This window comes from Camarhynchus parvulus, chromosome 9 (assembly GCF_901933205.1).
Source record: "Camarhynchus parvulus chromosome 9, STF_HiC, whole genome shotgun sequence".
In the NCBI taxonomy this organism is placed as follows: Eukaryota; Metazoa; Chordata; class Aves; order Passeriformes; family Thraupidae; genus Camarhynchus; species Camarhynchus parvulus.
Genome location: NC_044579.1, coordinates 1,455,360 through 1,476,072, shown reverse-complemented (window position 1 = coordinate 1,476,072; position 20,713 = coordinate 1,455,360). Strand labels below are relative to the sequence as shown.

General features: G+C 48.7%; 1 protein-coding gene across 1 annotated transcript; it reads left to right on the top strand.

Moving 5' to 3' along the window:
* Positions 1-12,579: 12,579 nt before the first annotated feature.
* LOC115906709 (ovocalyxin-32-like) lies at positions 12,580-20,023 on the top strand. The gene is made up of 6 exons (XM_030954094.1): positions 12,580-12,863; positions 16,863-16,925; positions 17,712-17,886; positions 18,523-18,659; positions 19,302-19,364; positions 19,453-20,023. Exons 1-6 carry the CDS (start codon positions 12,639-12,641, stop codon positions 19,609-19,611), a joined length of 822 nt encoding a protein of 273 aa, XP_030809954.1. The 5' UTR covers positions 12,580-12,638; the 3' UTR covers positions 19,612-20,023.
* Positions 20,024-20,713: the final 690 nt, after the last annotated feature.

Below are 20,713 nucleotides of genomic sequence, written 5' to 3'. Positions count from 1 at the left end.
AAAGAATTGGAAACAAGCTGGAGAGGGGAGGAAAAAAAAACATTTCACAAACTGATAATTCAAATTAGAGGATAAGAAATTCTGCCTAAGCATTTGTTAAAGTAAGGGGCTGGAGAGGGAGATGAAATGCAATTTTCTTTTTAATTTCCTTCAAAGAGTGAATGAGAAATTATTCTGGAAAAAAAAATCCCTTGTGATCTAATTCTGAAAATATATTGTTTCCTTTAGAAGCATCTTGCTCAACACTTGATTTCACAGTTTCACTGACAGATTACAATTCTTTGCATTTTTCTATCCCTGACCTCCCCACCTTGTGGTTTCCAAGTGCAAACAATTTCCTCAATATTATTCATGGCCTGGCAGAAGGAAACGAGAGTTGTTCCCCATAAATGACAAGTGAACAAATACAAGTGCTCCAGGTGAGTAACTGGAATACTCCCCTCATCTTTCCTGGCACTACAGCCAGCTCATCCCACTCAGGAAAGGTGAAGGGAACTATTCCTAGCCCAGAGTGTCAAGGAAAGGCCATTCCAGCTTCCCTGGCTTGGAAAATTTGTCATTTCTTAGGGGACCTCCAGGACTCACCTTCTTCCCTCAAGGCAGGGAAATGGTGCTGTGCTTTCACCACCTGAGTCTGAGCTGCTCCTGGGCTCCACATGTCCTTGAAAAGGAGGAAAAGAACAGAATCCTTTGAAAATAACCTGGTTTGAGCAGAAGGAAATGAGTAAAGCAAGTTCTCAGATGGTTTTAGTGGAGATTGTGCTTGGAGAACCCTTCCCTCACAGCTTGGTTTATTTCTGTATTTACCTTTTCCATTTAGGCAAATCCTGAGTTCCATCCAGCCCTTGCCAGCAGCACAAGGAACTGATCCCAGAGATGTGGGGGCCACGTGGGATTTCACCTCTCCCTGCTTCCAGTGGGAACAACATTCCCATTGATATTAATATTTAAATGACTGAATTGCACATATAAACCAAATTCTCCTTGGATGGGGGAGGAAATCCCACCACGCTGACCTGGCCATGGACAGCTCCTGTGGAATCTGCTTTGGTTACACACAGAGGAGCTGAAACCCTTTTGAACAACAAGTTTTTTGTCCTTTTAGAATCATCCCAGAATCCCTAAGGTTGGAAAAGACCTCCAGGACCATCAGTCCAGCTGTTAACCCAGCACTAAATCACATCCTCAGGATTTTTAAACACTTCAGGGATGGGGGCTCCACCACTCCCTGCATGGCAACCAGGAGATGAAGTCAGATTAGAAGAAATTGAAGAGAAAATAAATGAAGTTTTCTTTTTCTCTCTTGTCAGGAAGGCAAATACAGCTTTTGGGTTGGTTTTTTTCCCCCCTGGAAATGTGAGATCCACAACCACAAAGCATTCATAGAAAATACAGCTCCAAGTTCAAGTATCTGACATCTGACAACAAGTGCCAAGGGCAAGGCTCTGGAAAGAGATAGGGAATGGAAAATGGGGAGGGAAAACTGAACTCAGGAAAGGGAACAGATAAAAATCCTGCTTTAGAGAGCCAGGCCAAGTAAGGACATCCCATCCTGCAGCTGGAGTGTTTGCTTCCTTGTCTGAGTTTGCTGGCAAAGCCCGAACTCACACTTCTTATGTTCCACTCCAACAATAAGAGCTTTGGGGCAGCCTTGGCTCCAGCACCCGCAGCTGAATTCCCTGGATCCAGCTGACATGGAGCCTGCTGGGAAAGGAGCCTCATTCCTTGGGGACTGATTGCACCCCTGGGCTCTGCCCAAGCCTGGTAACCACTGGGGTGTTTCGTTGGCTCCTCTGAGTTTACATCCCCACCAAAAGAGGAGAAACAACTGATGAGGGCTTTTATAGCTCCTTAAAATCTGATTATTGCAGGGAATTAGAGCCAGCAGATGCACTGGAGATAAGGGCTGGGAGGAGCACATCTGAGCCCTGCTCTGGTGCTGCTGGGGAGGGGGGATGGCACCACCCCCAAAACCCAGATCACAGCTCTGACAGTCAGGGGTTCCAAATCTGCATCCCCATGAGTCCAAGCCCTTCTTTTCCAAAGTCACTTCACCAAAGTCACACTGAAAATTGGTCATAATTCATCAGCTTTGTGTAATTTTTTTGTCTAGAATTCACATGTTCAAGTTTTCCTTTTAAGGCTGCCTGTTCCTTCCCTGCTGAACATTCCTGCCTCCAGCCCGAGCTGTCCCAACATCATTTCAGCTTCTACTCCACTCATTCCCAGCCTATTTCTGCTCACTGAGCAAAACTGGAGCTTTTTATAAGCTTCTTACACTGACACCTGAAAGAGCAGTGCTGCTGTCAGCACATTCCCAGCCTTTCTTCCCTGGGAATATTTCCCAGAGCCAGCCTCACACCCTGTGTGCCCCAGAGGAAAAGTGATGTCCCCACCAAGCTGGAGGGCTGGGATTCTCAGGGAGTTCCACCCAGCAGAAAATGCCTGAGAGTGGCTGTGGATGGTGTCCAGCAGCTCCTCCTGTGGATGGTGTCCAGCAGCTCCTCCCCTGTGGCCCAGCAACCCTCCCCAAACACCGGGTGCTTCCAGGAAATGGGAAACAAACACAAATCCCACAGGACTGGGAAGAGGGCCTGGATGAGTCACTGCTCTCCACAGACTTCTTCAAGGAAATGAGGAAAAATAAATGAGTTCCAGACAGCATAACTGGCTCCCTGGGGGCCTTGGCTGGGGGTCTGTCCTACAGCCACAACATCCCAATCCCCATGGATGCAGTGCCTGGCCCAATCCCACCTTGGGGCTGGAAGAAAAGCACCAGCAAACAGCTCTGCTGACACAGCAGCCTGCGGTGGATCTGCAAGGAAACCTTTGTGATGCTGCAATGCTCTCCTGGTTGCTTTGTGCACTCTGCAAACAGATTTGGCAAGCAGGCATTGTCACCCTGGGATCCTCCTGCAGGGTTTATTCGGGGTGTTTAATACCTGCCACAGCCATCCTGCATTTCTCTGAGCTGGCACTAAATGCTGGCCCTGAAGTGACAATTTATTGTTGGTTCTGTTGGCTCAGGATAAGCCTCAAAGCCAATAATGGGTATAAAAGTGCCACTCCCAAAGTGTCCCATTCCCAAAGTGTCCCATTCCCAAAGTGTCCCACTCCCAAAGTGTCCCACCCCAGGGCTTGAGGATGCTCCTGTGGTTGTTTCCATCACGTCTCAGATAAGGAATAAGCCAGAAAAAACAGATAAAATGTCTGAAATTCCTGTTCAGATCAACAGCTGGGAAGGTGCCTCAGCCCCCAGACACTGTGGGCTCCATAACCAGGCTCTCTTTGGGTGGGAATCATGGAATGGTTTGGGATGGAAGGGCCTTAAAGCTCATCCAGCCCCACCCTGCCATGGGCAGGGACACCTCCCACTGTGCCAGTGTCCAGCCTGGCCTTGGGCACTGCCAGGGATCCAGGGGCAGCCACAGCTGCTCTGGGAATTCCATCCTAGCCCCTCCCCACCCTCAGAGGGAGGAATTCCTTCCCAAGATCCCATCTAAATCTCTCCTCCTTTAGTTTAAAGCCATTCCCCTTTGTCCTGGCACTCCAGGGCCCTGTCCAAGGTTCCTCTCCAGCTCTTTCAGGCTCCCTTAAGGTCTTGGAAGGCTCCAATTAAATCCCTTTAGGTCTTGGAAGGCCCCAATTAAATCTCCCCAGATCTTTCTCTTCTCCAGGCTGGACACCCCCAGACTTCAGCCAATAGTCTGGAAAAGTCTCCTGCAGCCAACTGCAGAAAAATGCACAATTATCCAACAGCTTCTCAAATTCTGCATTTTTAGTTAATTAGACAAATTGATCAGAGAAACCCAAATTGCTTTATCAGCAAGACTGACCTGAACCAGACTCTCCTAAACTCCTGTTCCTTCCTTGCTTTGGAAAGGAAACACAGCAAATGGAAAGATGGAAACACAGCAAAAATAAAAGAAGGAAGAATTGATTTGGTTTGATTTTTTGTATTGATCTTCTACCCCCTGACATTTCTTTTAACACAAAACCTATTTCTGTTACCTCCTCCAGCTCATTGAAACCTTCTCTGACTGCAGTGATGGCACCTCCTGAGCCAGGCTTCTCTTGCTTTGTGTGAGAATTGTTTTCTGTTCCATTCACAAGGAGCAATTCGATCATTCCTGCCAAAAATCTGGGTGAGTTCAGCACAGGTGCTGTGACTCTTCCCCTGGGACTGCCAGGCATTTCCTCTCCCAGCCATGTGAAATATTAATATCACTCCCCTCCCTCTGAAAAGTCTTGCTAAGAAATAGCAAATCAAACCTGAATCAAATTTGGGTATAAATGAGGCATCTGCTGCCTCTCAAACCCCACCATCACTACAAATATGGAAAGCTGATCATTAGATTTAAGAAGGCTGGAAAAACAATTCATTGACAATAAATCTCTGACCTTTGGAGCTGTTAGAATCAGTGCAAGTCCCCCAGCAGCACCTTCTGAATGCAGCAGGAAAGGATCCTGGGCCTTGGCTGAGGTGTCCCTGTGCCTCCCAACGGTGCCACTGCAATCCAGGAGTTTTCCATGGGCACCATTCCCCTGGGGAAGAGGCTCTGGAGCCAGAGGTGAGCACAGCCAGAGGATTCAACAGGGCAGGGAAAAGGGTTCTGTGCTGATGGGAGCACTTCCCATGATTGTGCTTGAAATATCCTCAGCACTCACTCCCCTCCCATTGTTCTCCTCTGGAAACAAGGGCAGCCAGGATGAGGGAAAAAAGGAAACCAAAATGTCAATACAGGTTGGAGCTTTCTGCAGGGAAACTCTGCAATGCCTTACACAGAAAAAAAGGGAAAGTTCTCCCTTTTTCCTTTATGTAAGAATTGCCCTTAAACTTTCTCTATTTGTTTGGACAATTAAATAATTAAAAATCCTTTCAGAGGGAAAGGTGGATGGTATCAGGGATTCAGCCACAATATCACTTCAATCATGGGTTACACCTCTCTCACTAAATACATATATATATTTATTTATAATTTACATAGATGTGGCACTGTGGTGTCTGTGAACACATCACCAATTTAAAGAGATCTACATTTAATAAAAAATTATAGCACCAGGCTCTTAACTGGCAGTAAATTATTTAATCTGGGATAATGTCATTCATTTCATCCATACAAATAGTTCAGCACATTCTGTAACACCAATACCTGGAATAATAAAATTCCACAACTCTGAAGGCATTTTTCTTTGGAAGAAAAAAATTAACAAACCCATCCTGGACATGGTTTTATAACCCAAATCCTTCCCTGGGAGGGTGGGGAGGGGCTGGGATGGGATTCCCAGAGCATCTGTGGCTGCCCCTGCATCCCTGGCAGTGCCCCAGGCCAGGCTGGAGCAGGCTGTGACAGTGGGAGGTGTCCCTGCCCATGGCAGGGTGGGGCTGGGAATGAGAGATTTAAGGCCCCTTCCAACCCATCCAGTCTGGAATTCCATGATTCTCTGAACATTTGAAGGTACCAAAGGCCCATTTTCCAAGCCAGAACCACCTTCTAGACATTAAATATACATTGAGACATGAAACTGTTTCCAATTTCATTTGCTGTCTCTCCTAAAAACTCTCACTGTGTAGGAAAACCAGAAACATGAGTGCCCATGGCAGCATTTCTGGTCCATTCCTCAGTGGAGCACAGGGAATGGTGAGCACAGCCCCAGTCATTCCCTCTCTGGGATGGGGCTGTTGATGGGGTGGGGGAGCTCTGCCAGACCACACCAACTCCCTCCCTCCCTTTCCCAGGGATCAAAGTGCAAGAGCTTTCTCCTTGGAGTGCCTCCAAGGGGAATGAAGCTGCTGGGAGTGGCTGTGCCCCTCTGCTGCTCTCCACAAGCTGCTCCTGGAGCTTGGCATGTCTGGAAGTCCTTTGGACAGCTGCTGGATGGATCAAAGCCACACTGAGCTCACAGCTCTCACCCTTCCCTTGGAGTCTGTACAGGATCAACACTGGCCAGGCACTCCAACACTCACGAAAAGCACCACACTGCCCACACTGAGCTTTGGAAAAGCTGATATTTCACCAGATTTTTACATCCAAATGTTCAGTTGGACTGCCCCATCCTCCTGCTGGTTAAGGCCGTGGAGAAATAAACACAGTGGTGCTGATACATTTCTTGAGGAAACAAGGCCATGTTTGTCCAAACACCGTGACTAATCCAGGGGAAAAAGATCCTTTTCTCAGAAGTTCTGGGAACACACAGTGATGCAGAAAAGAGCAAAGGAGGAGTCATTGCTAATCGCAACCAAGAAAATGAGATTATTGTGAGATAATTCACTGATCAATGAGAGATGAGAGAAACCAAACCACACATCAGTATGGAAATGAGATTTTATATACATTAATTACTTGAAGAACTGGACATAGCTGCTCTGTTTTAATTCCATGTCCATCTAATACTCAGACTAAAATTTAATCCTAGTTGATTTTTAAGTCCCAGGAGTGGTGCCTACAATAACCAAATATGAACTTTGCAATACAGACAAATTACAATGTGGATTTTGATTTGTTCTGTGAAATAATTGTAGGGGTTCCTGAAGACTAACCTGCCTTTCCTGCTGTCAGGGTGCTCAGTCTGCTCCAATCACCTGGTTACTGGAAATCCTGCAGAAGAGTAAAATTAAAAACCTGAAAACTGTCATCACACATTTTATAGGGTGAGCTGAAAATTGGGTAATAGAATCCCAGAATCATTAAGGCTGGAAAAGATCTCCAACATCATCAAGTTCAATGAATAATTCCATTAGTAATTTATGTAGCTACTGGCATAAATACAGGCTTAAGTGTTTAACGTTGAGCAAACCTTCAAAAAACCCAAGTACAAAATTTGTATGTGAAAACACCTCATTTAAGTTAATTAATCTCCCTGCAACACAAATTCTTCTTAGAACAGAATTAATAATAAATTCTACCTGTTTTCCACTCTAAATAACATCCCCAGCTCCTCAAGGAAGGTCTCGATGAGGAATATTTTGTGTTTGATTTTGTCTAAGAGATGTTAACAATTATGAAATCAATAATGTTGGGATCCCCTTTGGGGTGTGCCCAGAGCAGTGACAGTGCAGGGCTGTCCCCACAGGGGTTTCTGTCCCTTCTGGTTTTTGATGAAAGGAACCTCAGAGCTCAGCATCCCCAGCTCCTGGAAAAGGGCACAGGGAGGGGACAGAGAGGGGACCCATCGAGCAGGACATGGAAAATTCCTTCCTCCCTGAGGGGCCACTGTCACCTTGCAGAGAGGGGTGGCTGCTGAGACAAAGCTGGGGAATTTTGGTGAGAATCCCTCTGCTGTCCTCACCTTATTTCAAACATCCCTGAGGCATCACCCCCTTGTTGTGCAAATATTTAATCCTTCTCCAAACATTGTGCAACCAAACACCTCCCAAGTTATTGTGCTGTTGCAACCCTTTCACAGGGACATGCACTGAATCTTTACAGAATCAGTGTCAAAAAGTCAGCATTACAAGGGGATTTTTATTGCTATCAGGTAAGTAAATGTTAGCCTCAAACAAATTAAAGTTTTGTGGGGTGAGGGGTTGTGCCCCCACATCCATCATCTGCCAGCAATTCCACCTGGACAGTGCTGTAGAGGCTTCATTGCAGATTCCCATCTTCTAGGGATCTGCCCAAACATCTCTGGAGAGGAAGAGCTGTCCAACGACCAAACATCCCAGCTGAGCTCCCCTGTGACAGCCAGCAAGCACTCCAAAGAGCAAACATTGCCCTCAGCAGCTCAGCTCCAAAGGGCTGCTTTAATTACTGTTTGTTTTTAAACAGGCCTGAGCATGATCCCACACGCTTTTGTTACAGTTTCACAAGGCAACACGGTGATTTCAGGTTATTAACAGGGATTATTTACTGCCCATGTTTATTCCTGGCTCTGGGTGATGGGATCTCACTGGGCATGGAAGGGATTTGTTTGTCTGGAAAGGTTGCTCTGTTCCATGGCAGCTCCAGGATTCAAAGGCAATTATCCCAAAGAGGTTTGCCAATGTTCTGTCTCTCTCCAACGTCAGTATCACAGTGATCATCGGCAATGATTGACTCCCTGTTTATAATCCATGTCCTCTCACTTTCCTGGGTAAGGTCATGGCAGATTTATTCCAATTTCCTTGCAAAACAACATTTGGGGAAGTGCAGTAAAAGAGGATCCTGTAAATGCTGACTTGCTTGGGGTTTCTGTGCTTCTCTGTTTCACTGGGTTCACCAGGGGATTTTTCTGTGTGGGAATCTCTCACACTGCAGAAATATTGGTTTGAGACAGTAAAAACACCAAACTGAATGAAATGGGGCATTAAAGGTGACTTCACATCATCAGCCTGCAGGCTGGAGGGGCCTCCAAGCAACAGCAGCAGAAGTGCTGATGGATGATTCACTGGAAAAGTGGGAAGAGCAGCTAAGAGAGCTCAGAAACTTCCTGCTGCCATTTCAAATGTGTAGGACCTTGGCACACATTTTAAACCCAACATAAAAACACACAAAATAATGCAAACGGCATCAACGAGCTTGGTTTTGGTCAGAAGGCCTTACCAGACCTTCCTGGCTGACTTAAATATTGTCCCCTAAAAGTCAAGTGCTGGGATGACCTAATTATGGCCTTCCTGTACCTGAAAGGAGCTATAGGAAAGATGGACAGAGACAATTTGCAAGGGCCTGGAGTGACAGAACTGCTGTTGACACAAAATAAACATATTTCTTTAAAAAAAAATCCTATTTGTGATTTAAAAATATTCAGAAGCCTTCAAACCCAAATTTTCCTGGAAAAAAATGTGCCTCACTAAATCAATACCTGTATTTTATTCCTATAGGTAAAGTCAGTCCAGCAATGCATTAAAAGGTGGCCAATTCTTGATTTATCCAGCAAAATATTTGGAGAGTAAATAAAAATAAATTCTTGGGATTAATTATTGAGACTAAATCCCAAATCAGTTAAAATCAAGTAACAGAACTTGTTCATAACTACAACAAGATGGTGAAGTTAAAACTGGAAAAGTTGCACAACCAAATAAAATGAGTTTTGTCCAAATTCACTGTATTAAATTACAGTCAGCTGGTAACGATTGTGAGCCAGTGAAGTCTGGTGTATACAAGGGATATAGAAATTGCCTCCAAATATGAAACTAATTAGGAATAATTGGCACTAAACAAGCACTTGATGTATGAAAAAGGAAAATGCAAACCTCAGAATGCCTTTTAGAGCCACTGCCTGAACCAAGCCTCGCTTCCAGTTCCAAAGGGTCCAACTCAGCTGTGGCAGAAGTGTGATGCAAACCTTGGGAGCTTCCCAGAACGTCCTGGTTCCTACAGGGGATGGAGAAGGGGACAGGGAGAGAGCTCTGAGATGGAACTGGCACCAGATCTGTCCTCTTGGGGCTGCAGCAAATGATGTGGGATGAGAGGGGAAAACACTGTAAAGGACAAAACCCCCTTGCACCACATTCTAATTAACCAGAATACACAGAATCATGGAATCATAGAATGGTTTGGGTTGGGAGGACCTTAAAGCCCATCCAGTGCTACCCCTGCCATGGCAGGGACACCTCCCACTGTCCCAGGTGCTCCAACCCCAGTGTCCAGCCTGGCCTTGGGCACTGCCAGGGATCCAGGGGCAGCTGGATCTGGGCCCCCTGTGCCAGGGCCTGCCCACCCTCCCAGCCAGGAGTTCCTTCCCAATCTCCCACCCATCCCTGACCTCTGGCAGTGGAAGCCATTCCCTGTGTCCTGTCCCTCCATCCCTTGGAAATAGTCCCACTCCATCCTTCTCATAGCCCCTTCAGATGAGGCCTCAGTGAGGGCACCCCAAAGCTTCTCCAGGCTGAGCAATCCCAACTCTCCGGCCTTTCCTCCCAGCAGAGCTGCTCCATCCCTCTGATCATCCTCGGGACTCACTCCAGCAGTGGATGCATCCCCCCAGGTCAGGTAATTCACCTCAGCTCCTCTGGTTCAGCTCTGACACACGGCAGAGCTTCATTCCACCCTCGCCAAAGAGCCTGAAGCAACCTTGGCTCTTGGAGGATGCACTTCCAGCTTTTAAGGATCCAAAACCCTCAGAACGTAAAGGAAATACATTTCCTAAATGTTGTGGAAGCACAAAACCTTCTGCTTGCACAGATTTACAAACATGCCCCAGCCTTGACCTGGACCTGTTCAGCATATGAACTTTTGTTTCTCCCAAGACAAATTGTTTTGTAAATTCAGATGAACGGCAGATTACGGCAGCGTGATCTCTGCAGCAGCGTAGGAAACTGCCCTGGGATTGTCCCTGCTTTGTCACAGGGCTCAGTGCCCTTGTCACGCTGACTCTCGGTTACTCCCAGTGCCCGGGCTGCCCTCGGGAGGAAGGAAACTGCCCTGTCACTGGGACAGCAGGAAAAGGAGGAGAAGGCGAGGGGAAAGGAAGTGCATCCAGAGTCAGGGATGGGGGGCAGCGGCCCAGGGCTCGGCTCTGAGCCTGGCAGGCTTCTTGTGACAAGCCGCACTTAGAGGCTTTTACCTCTGCTTAAGAAACTCCCGCACCATGGAAGGCACCGAAGCTGTGAGTGTGGAACCCCCGCGCAGGGTGGGTTCAGCTCCTTCCCTGGGCAGCGTGAGCAGGAGGAGCCGCTCCCGCCCCATCCTGCACGGAAGGTTCCTCACCGGCCCTTTCCCTGGATCGGCGCTTCCTGCGCTCCCACGGGATCCTCGGCGCTCGTCCCACACCCAGCGTGCTGCAGGAAGGGCACGAAGGGGACAGCAGGACACGGCTGGCACTGCCCGACCCCTCCCAGTGCCAGGGAGGGCAGTCAGCCTCGGGATTCCTGTCTGAAAGGGACATCGGCGCTGCCACCACTGCGAGGGTAAACGAGAAAATGTTGGTTTCTTCCAGAAAAAATACTGGAGACAAACATGGCTTGTGTCCCAGTAAGGAAAAAATCATCCTTCAGCTGGCCTTGGCACGAGGCAGGGACACCTTTCACTAGTCCAGGTTGCTCCAAGCCCTCTCCAGCCTGGCATGAAAAGATACAAACTGTTAATTACAGAATCTATTTCCGGAGGGAAAATCATAATCAACAAATTCAGGGAAGTTAGCTGGGTGGTATAAAAAATGTAATAAAGAATGATATTATACCTTTACTGTAATAATTCTTTCCCTCACTTAGGAAAGCCTCAGAAACACTAAACTTCCAGTTCTGTGAAAAAGCATTCCAGTAATAAAAAGATACTTTAAGCTCCACAGGAGACAGTTTGAGTCCTTAAGCAGAGTTTTGATTTACTTACTCTGAGGTCCCAGCCCAGAAACCTGCCCCAATACTCATGCAGAGCACAAAAATAGATTCCCAGCTGCACATACAAACCCCAGTCTGCTGGGATGGTAATAGAGCAGCTCATTAAAAACCAGCTTTTTTAACACAAGAAGTGCTGCAGCCTTTTACATTTTACCACATTCAGTCTCTCCAAAGGAGATGCTTCCAGGAGGAGCAAGGCAACAAGCCACTAGTATCCCAAGCATCATTTTAAGGGAATCTGGCTGCTCTCTCTGTTGATTTTCTTCATGTTACCAAGACATGACTATACCGGTTCCAAAAACTTCACTAAGTGAGATTTATCCCAGAGATGAATGCTTCTTGTGCATTGTATTTGGAATATTTCAGCTGTGTCCCAGGCAAAGCGTGCCATAGTGTGAGCAAGGCTCTGGGCTTTTGGGAGGTGTTGAGTTGTGGTAACGCTGAGAAGGAGCTAAGTGTGTTTTTCCAACCATTACCTGTGTGTGCTCTGATCTGTGTCAGGATTGCACATGTGGCTCGAGCTGCAGGCTCCCTTCAGACAAATCCTGTGACCCTCAGTGCCCCTGGCTCCCCTCAGAACCCCCGGTCCTGCTCCAGTTGCAGCATTTTTCAGGTCCCCCTGGCTCCCAGCCCTCCACAAGCACCCCCTGTCCCCTTCACCTCCTCTCAGAACCCCTGATCCCCCCTGACTTCTCTTAGGATCCCTCAAATCCCTCTGACCCCCCAGAACCCCTGGTCCCCCTCAAGCTCCTCTGGCTCCCTTCAATTCCCCTTAAAACCCCTGGTCCCTCTGAAGTGCCTCCGGCTGCCTTCCAAGTCCTCAGTCTCCCTCAAATCCTCCTGGTTCCTCTCAGAACCCCTGGTCCCCATCAAGTGCCCCAGGCTCTCCTCACTACTGACACCCCTCAAATTCCCCTGGTTCCCCTCAGAAGTCTCAGACCCCCTCAATTTCCCCTGGCTCCCCTCAGCACCTGACACCCCTCAAATTCCCCCGGCTCCCCTCAGAAACTTCAGAGCCCCTCAAATTCCCCAGGCTCCCCTCAGCACCTGACACCCCTCAAATTCCGCCGGCTCCCCTCAGAAGTCTCAGACCCCCTCAATTTAGCCCGCTGGCTCCCCTCAGTACCCCGGTCCCTCTCAAGCCCCCCAGCATCTTCAACCCTCCGGGTCCCACAACATCCCAGCTTCCCTCAGCCCCCGGTTCCCCACAGCCCGCGGGGCTCCGGGGTGGGAGGGCTGAGGGAAGGGGAGTCGCCGCCGGGCCGGGCCCTCCGGCGGGCGCTGGCAGCGGGCGGAGGGCGGGCGGGAGCAGCGGGCCGGGCCCCGCTATTTGTACGGGAGCGGGGCCGAGCCCGCCCCAGTGCCCGCTGCTGCCCGCACCATGCCGGGGCTCCGCGCCCTGCCGGGGCTCCGCGCCTCACCGCCCGCCTTCCTGCTGCTCCTGGCGCTCGCCTTGCCCCGGGGCAGCCTCGCCGTGCAGCAGCTGGAGCCCGGCAGCCGCTCGGCCGCGGCGGCGGCGCGGGTGGCCCTGCAGTACCGCAACTTCAAGGCGGGATCCCTCGGCGGGCTCCGGGTGCTCGGGCACGTCCGCAAGGCTACGCTGAAGGTAAGCGGGGAGCCGGCGGGGTGTAAAGGGGAGCTGGGAAAGTGTAATTAACACTAATTATTACGTTAGTACTGGTGTATGTAACTGAGATTAGCGCGTTCCCACGCAGGGCACTGGGCGCCTTCCCGCGTCCCTCTGGAGCCGCTGCCCCATCCTCGGGGATAGCCGGCTCCCCGCAGGGACCGCTGTCCCCTCTCCCCTTCCTCAGGGACCCCCGGCTCCCCGCAGGGACCGCTTGTCCCCTCTCCCCTTCCTCAGGGACCCCTGGCTCTCCTCAGGGACCGCTGTCCCCTCTCCTCTTCCTCAGGGACCCCTGGCTCTCCTCAGGGACCGCTGTCCCCTCTCCTCTTCCTCAGGGACCCCTGGCTCTCCTCAGGGACCGCTGTCCCATCTCCCCTTCCTCAGGGACCCCTGGCTCTCCTCAGGGACCGCTGTCCCATCTCCCCTTCCTCAGGGACCCCTGGCTCTCCTCAGGGACCGCTGTTCCACAGCCTCGTCCCTCGTGGGACCCCTGGCTCTCCTGAGGAGCTGCTGTCCTGCAGTCCCTCCCTCATACTACAAGCTTCATCTAAAGGCGATGCAGTTCCCACCAGAAAATATACCTTAATCTTCCAAAAATCACATGGAATTGAGGTGGCACAACGGGACAGGAGTCCCAGAGAGGATTAGCTACGGGGACAGAGCCTTCCCGGCTTGGGGAGCTTACCAGAGATGCTCGAGGTGGTACTGGGGTGCAGCCCTTCTCCTCCTCCAGGTCTGGGGTTTTTTTACAGCTTATTCACTTTCTGAAGGTCCAGGGTCAGGCAAAAACTTCTGGGGAATGTTTGTCCCAGGAATGTAGATCCTGGAAGGAATGCATCACCTTCCTGGAGAGCCGAGGGATGGGATTTAAATCCAGCCCTGTGCTCCTGCTGCTGGGCAGCTCCTGCGAGCAAGGGCTGCTTGTTCTGGGTTCCCAGAATAACAAATTCGGGATCCTGGATTCTGCTGGGCAGATCTTAAGAGCAAGGGCTGCTTGTTCTGGGTTCCCAGTGTGAGGTGCCAAAGGCAGCACTGGATTCCACGGGATCTTTTCCAGGATCTGGAGATCTTCCACCACTTGTCCTGTGCAGCTCCTAAAACTTAGTAAGAGGGTGTAGTGTTAAATCTCCCCTTTCAAAAAAGATATTCCAAGCTAACCAGGAATATCTGGGATGCATTAATTAATGCAGCCCTTTTGTTATATAGATTATTGGGTGCTGAGCATGGAAGTGCTCCTGGGATATTGAAGTTTTTCTGTGAAATTGCTACAAACACCTATGACAGGAATTCGCTGTTACTTTATACTCTCCAAAAGTATACACGCTCCTTCTGTATTTCCTGGGCACTTTGCATATGTCTACATGTAAATATTTCCTTATATAAACACCTGTGCCTGGCTGAAGAATAAGTGAATATTTGTGGGGAGGGAAAGGGGTTTTTCTACCCCCGATCAGCCACCTGCCTCCTCATACAGGAAGGAAAATAACTGGCTCATTATAGAGAAGTGAAATTGCTCCTTATTTCCTCAGTGCTGGGTGCTGTAGGAGCTCCCTGCAACCACTCTCTGCAGTTTATTTCCCCCCCTTTTTTTTTTTGCACACTCTGTGAAAACAAGAGAAGAAATGCACGAAAAGTGGGCACTTCCTTCTTTCCTGTCCTCCCCTGGAAAAAAATGAAAAGCATTTCCTGCAAGGAATTTGCTGTATTACATGAAGGCAAGGGGCAAAATATTGGGATTTGGGTATTTTTTAGGTTTGTCTGGTTTGTAATTATTTTTGAAAGTGGGCTAATTTCCTATTGGTTATTCTATTACTGGATCTCATAAAATCAGGATAATTTTTTAGTGGAATTTAATAATGAGCACAGTAATTTAATACTAACTTTATTAGCCCACGAGCTGGTGAAACTGGTAATTGGAAACAGGACTGGGAACTCTAAGTTGGGAAAGATCTTTCAAGTTCAGGTAAAACAAGACTTTCTTTCCTGGCAACAAAATGCCAGACCTGGCATAATCCTTACCTTGCTGTTGGATGCAGATGGTTTTTGTTGTCCCTTATTTTTTCTTGAGTGAAGATCTTCTAGGAAACAGCAGCTCCTGGAGTTGCTGTCCTGCACTTTAAAATACACTTTTGATAATGAAGCATTAGTTTGTGCCAGATGAAGATCCCAGAATTTAAAAGGAAGCTTTTGAGACCAGTGCCCTGTCCCAAGCTGCCCTGCAAATCCTAATTTAGGAGTAGAGAGGTGAAGAGGAAAGGGAAAGGTGACTCGTGCAACATTTGCTTAAATTGGACTAGAAAATCCAGTTTTCAAATACCCAGGTGGACATTTCACAGCCTCAGCTGGACACAACAGCAACACCACAGCTCTGCTCCCTGGTAGCAGAAATCAGTCAGAAATGTTCTATCACTGTCCAGCAGTCAGAGCCCCACGCTGGGTGGGAAAGGCAGAATCCACAGCAGGGGCAGCTCTGACTCCTTTTCCCAGCTTCTCCCTGCCCAGGGATCCAGGCAAAAACTGATCCCAGGGGAAAATCCTGGTGGGGAAACAGAGGGGGACAGATGGAAGTGCAAACTGATTGGAAACTGATTCCTCAGGGACCTGCAGTGAAGCTGCTCTGAAATTGCTGGTTTGGCCTTCCCAGGACTAAAACTCTGTCAGGAAAGTTGCAGTAATTTGCAGCTCAGAAGTAAAAGAATCCCGTGACCCAGATATTGAGTGGAAAAATGAATTACTCACTTGTTTTCTTCTCTTTTTGGACACTTTTATCTTTGGCTGCTTCCCTGGGGGTTGCCAGACATCCCTGAGCTCTGCTCAGCCCACACTCTGGGATTGGGTAACAGCATTTTGGGATGAGAGTGGGGGAAAATAGTGCAAATAAGTTTTCCTTCGGGACTACAAAGACTTCTGTACAATTATTTTGTACCAAATGGAGCTTCTCCCTTCTCCCTGGTGAGCTCAGGAAGCCTCAGGTGTTCACACCAGACTAAATATTTGTTTTAGGTGTGTAGCATCATTTGCAAGCTGTCTAGGCAGCAGCAGTAGGGTGGTAGTAGCTGCTAGCAGTACTGGGGGGGAAGTTGTTGCAAATCAGGAGGGAATCTCTGCTTCAAAACCCCCAGAAACACAGAATTCTGTGCTCTTTTAGGAAGGTCCTGCTGACTATTGCAGCTTCTCTCTCCTGCAGGACTGATGATATACAGGAGTAATCCTGGGTCACTGTAAAAATCCCCAAAATGGATCAGATTGGAGGTGCTGTAAACCACAGCAATAACACCTCTTATGTGGCTTTACAGCAGGTAGAATCGTAGACTGAAATGTGGTCATTGCATGAGGTGAGACCCTTCCAAACCTAATTCCACTGCAATCACTCCTTCTTTGGTGATCCTGCATTTCAGAAAGTCACTTTCACTACTCTGCCCGTGTCCCACTGTCACTTTGAGGACAATGTTTGAGGCAATGCACAAAAAGGGCAGAAGGGGAGAAGGAGGATGCAGAGAAGAAAGAAATTATCAAAAAGTCTGAGCTCATCCTCTCTGTTTCCTGCGCCTCCTTCATGGTGAGATTTGGCTCCACACTGGACTTGCCTCATCCTAAAGCTCCAGGAGGGGATTTTATAAAAATAGAGTGACTGAAGCAGTTGTTTACCTGCATTTCCCAGCTCTGTGTAGGTGCCACAGGCAGGTGCTGAGCTGAGCATCTGCTGTGGGTATGAAACTCCACTCACCTTGTATCATTAAACATTTCCTGGGAAAAGTGTGCTGGGGACAGGAAGGCTCAGGGTTAGATAAGTAACACACAAAGGTTTGCTTTGGGTCCCTCAAACAGCCAGAATTGTGCTTAAACACCAAGAAAGACTAAAAAATCAGTGATGCTGCACTCAAAACCAGTGAATTTCAGAAGGGCCTTCCCTCCTCAGAGCTCCTTGCAGCACATGAGGCTTTAATCCCTCTGCTGGCTCCATCCTCTCTCTTCCAGAACATCCCAGAGTCTGGCCACAAGTATTACCTGCAGTTCAGCACTGAGGACTACAGGACTGGGGTGAGTTCCTGCTCTTCCTCCTCACCCTGAGCATCAAATCCACTCCAGCAGCTCCAAAACAGGGACATGTGTGTCCCAAATGGATCTGCCACCATGGAAGGACCTTGCTGCTCGTCCCTGCCTGTCTTTGCTCCAGGTCTCACCTGAGTGATCACCAGGCCTCAATCCCAAAGGGAATTCTTGCTCAAGTCATGGAGGCAACCAAAGGCCTGAGTGGAACTGTGCAGTGGCCCAAGCTGGGTGACAGTGTGACAGTGTGGGCCCTGTTCCCCTTCTGTGCTCCCCATTTCCCTCTCACGTCCCCGTTTTCCTGCTGTCCACACCCCAAAATGGGAATCAGGAGTTGGCAGCTCCGTGGTCTTTCCAATTCCACCCCCCTGCATTCACTCTGCCCCAGCTGTCAGCAGCATTTTACTGCCCTCTTCCTTCACACACACTCTGTGGAATTCAAATGATTTTCAGAACTTACTGTGAAGCCTTAGAGTTTTGTTTCAAGGCTGGCACAATGAAAGTCCCTGTTATCAATTAATGTTGTTTTTTGAGCTCTCACAAACATATTTCCAAGATGACTTGGAATGTTGTCATGTCCTGAAAGCAGGACAAGCATTAATTAAAACCTTCTGTTAAATCCCTTTAGCCTTGTGGTTTTAACCTCGTTCTTGGAAAAAAGACAAATAAAATCCTGCCTGACACTTTCCTAATCCCTGAGCAGCTTCATACAAAGAGTGAGTTGCTGGTAGATAAAATCTTGATTAAAAAGAACAGTTTTAAACTCTCCCTTGACAGGAGGATGCTGGGAACTGCCTGGCTACAGTGCTCTTTCCAAAGAAAAAGTCTCGTCCTGTTGTCAGCATCAAGTGCTCCCACACCAAAGACCAGAAGGAAATCCAGGAAGAGGACAACAAATTTTACCAAAGGATCAGGCACCTAAGCAAGCCAATAATTGCAAACAACATTCCAGGTATATTCCTCCACATATTCACCTGTATTTCACTTTTATCTCAGAGGGCATGAAGGACACCAGCATTTGAAAAGGAGACACATTACTGACAGCAGCACCCCGAGCCCCTCCTGCTGTCAGAGCAGCCCCACCTCCCCAGGGATTTTTGGGAAAACAGAGCCTCTCTGGATTTACCACTGGCACCCAGCCCCATCCTGTGAGGGTGGTTTGGGTTTAAAAGCAGCTTCACACCATTTCTAAGTCCAATCAATGCAGATTGTCCTCCAGGAATAACAAGTGCCCAAACCCACACACCTCCCCAGCTGGGGCTGGAAACTCACTGAGGATGACCAACACAATTTTTCCATCCTGGAAAAATCCCATCTTTTCTCCCAGCTGGGTAAGGACTCCCATTACTATGGATTTTTGGGTTTCTCACCTCATCATGGGGATCCCTCTCTTGGCAGCTTCCGCTGTGCCACACTTTATACTCCCCTGGGACTGCAGGTTCAGCATCATCCCCCTCCCTGTGACACATCAGAGGGAGGAGCCTCGTGCAGGAATGGTGCTGTGCCAGGCAAAACTGCTCTGAGGTTCATCATTCTTCCGCTGCCCAGCCAGAATTAATATTATTTTCTCTTTCTCCTTGCCTTGCAGACAGCTATGGCAACATCGAGCCTGCCCTGGAGCCAGTGTGGGCTCTGGCTGTGGCTGGCAGCAGCTCCATCGTGTGGGAAAAGTCCACGGAGACCTTGGCGTACTTCCTGGCCCAAGTGAAGTCTGTGAGGCAGTGGGTGAGTGGGGCAGGAGGGACAGGGGCAGCACAGAGCCCCCTCTGAGGGAGATTCCCCAGATCCCAGGGCCTGCTCCTCACCAGCAGCTCCACCTCTGCACGAGCACCTTCCCAGGTTTTGCTGGGAAAATTGTCCTGACTGGATCTGCAGGAGTGGCTCTGCAGGGGCTGCAGTTCCTGAGCCCTGAGCAGAGCCCAGCAGCCTCTGCCCCTGCTCACCCCTGACACCAGCCCGGGCTGGGCAGCAGCTCCAAGGCTGCAGCACTTCCAGAGCCCTCAGCCAGCTGGGATACACGGGCACGATCCAGCTTTGGCTCTTCAGCTATTCAGCAACTCTCTGAAGGAGAGGTTCCTGTAATTCTCAGATGTAATTGAAGGTTAAATTCAATAAATTAGCACCTGATTTCAGTGCAGACAGGCTGCAGAGCCACACAGCTCTTGGTGTCCTCAAACATTCCATGCAGGAAGTGCTCCTAATTCCATCTTTCCACAATCAAAACCCATCTCACTGCAGCCAGCAACCACAGCCACGGGGCCCTGCTCACCTCCTTCCCTGAGCTCCAGTAAATCACAGCAGACATGAAATTTTAACAATATAAACCTGTGTTCCTGATAATTCTCCCCTTGTTTTACACCTGCCCAGATCAGGAAAGACGATTTTGTTGAGTTTGACTACACTGTGCTCCTGCATGAAATGCCAACCCAGGTAAGGAAGTGCCCGTGAACAACCCCTCCTGCGGCAGGAGCTGAGCTGCATCAGGATGATGAGATCTGTGTTTAAATCCCTTCTCCAGGAAATCATTTCCTGCCACATGCGCCTGACGTGGCTCCCCGGGCAGCCCCTGAAGGTGAAACATTTCTGTGCTCCCGAGGGCCACGGTGCAGAGCAGGGATCCGGGGCAGAGGCTGGATCAGCTGCTGGGCCTGCAGCTGAAAAGGGAGCCAGTTTTTAAGTGAAATCCTCACTTTTGTGGATGTGGATCCAGTCAGCAAATCCTTGTGCTGACAGACCTGGAGCTGGGATCGTCCTTCCATGCAAGTCAGCGAGTGGGAGTGGTTTCACTGATTGTTCTGTGCCAAAATTAATTCCCGTCACTTCTTCAACAGCAAGATTCAAGTTCTGTAGCTCTGCCTGAACCCTCTGCTACTCCATATATACACAGATGAACATACAGCAGTTGATTTAATGTCACTAATTAACTGTTACTTAAGAGTTTGTAAACAAAATTAATATATTTGGATAAAAATCATGAGCCAAGTGCTAGTCTGTCACTAAGAGGGATTTGCCTGCTAATTTTTTGTCATGTTTTGGTCTAGAATCATGCTGATTTTTAACTCACATCTCCAATAAACCAAATACCATCACTCAGGGTTGAGGCTGGGTTTTCTTCCTGCTGCTGTTGGAGCCCAAATTTCCACATTCTCTGACACCTCAAATCAAACCAGACCTGCAGAACCAGGGAGGCTCCTTGGGGATTCATCCTCATGTTTGGGAACAGCTCCTGTGTCATTCCTGCCATGTCCTGTCCCACCAGAAAGTCACAGCTTTGTCCTATGCCACCAAACTCTCCAGCTGGGTTCCCAGCAGATCCATCACTGTCCCACCTCTGCTCACTGCCATGTGCCAAACTGTCCCAAAGTCACCTTTTTTCCCATCAGCCAGGTTTGTGGCAGGATAAATGAAATCCTTCCCAAGAACACCACGTTCCTGAGGAACAGAGGCTCTGGGGTGGCTGTTCTATTTAACCTGGATTGGTTTTCACAATCCTGGAGCTGTAATTGGGAACAACAACTCAAGGATTTCACACAACAGCTTTCCCTGGATGTTTTCAGGCTGGGTGATGTCAGCTTCCCAAATTCCAGCATTTTACACAAATAAATCTGATTTCCTGACTGAAGCTTTTCCCCTCAGCACCCAATAAACTTGGGGAAGCAGCATTCCACACCCTCCTGGTGTTTTCTTTCCTGCTGGAAGAAAACATTTCTCATCATCAGAAGTGTGAAATCAGGGAGTGAAATTCCAAAATTCCTTAAAGAAGCTGGTGATTAATTTTT

What these genes read in the sequence shown, in the direction of transcription:
- LOC115906709 (XM_030954094.1), top strand. Translation starts at nt 12,639, where the DNA reads ATGCCGGGGCTCCGCGCCCTGCCGGGGCTCCGCGCCTCACCGCCCGCC. An exon ending in AATTGCAAACAACATTCCAG is followed by an intron (nt 17,887 to 18,522) that starts GTATATTCCTCC and finishes CTTGCCTTGCAG; the next exon opens with ACAGCTATGGCAACATCGAG. An exon ending in TGAAGTCTGTGAGGCAGTGG is followed by an intron (nt 18,660 to 19,301) that starts GTGAGTGGGGCA and finishes ACACCTGCCCAG; the next exon opens with ATCAGGAAAGACGATTTTGT.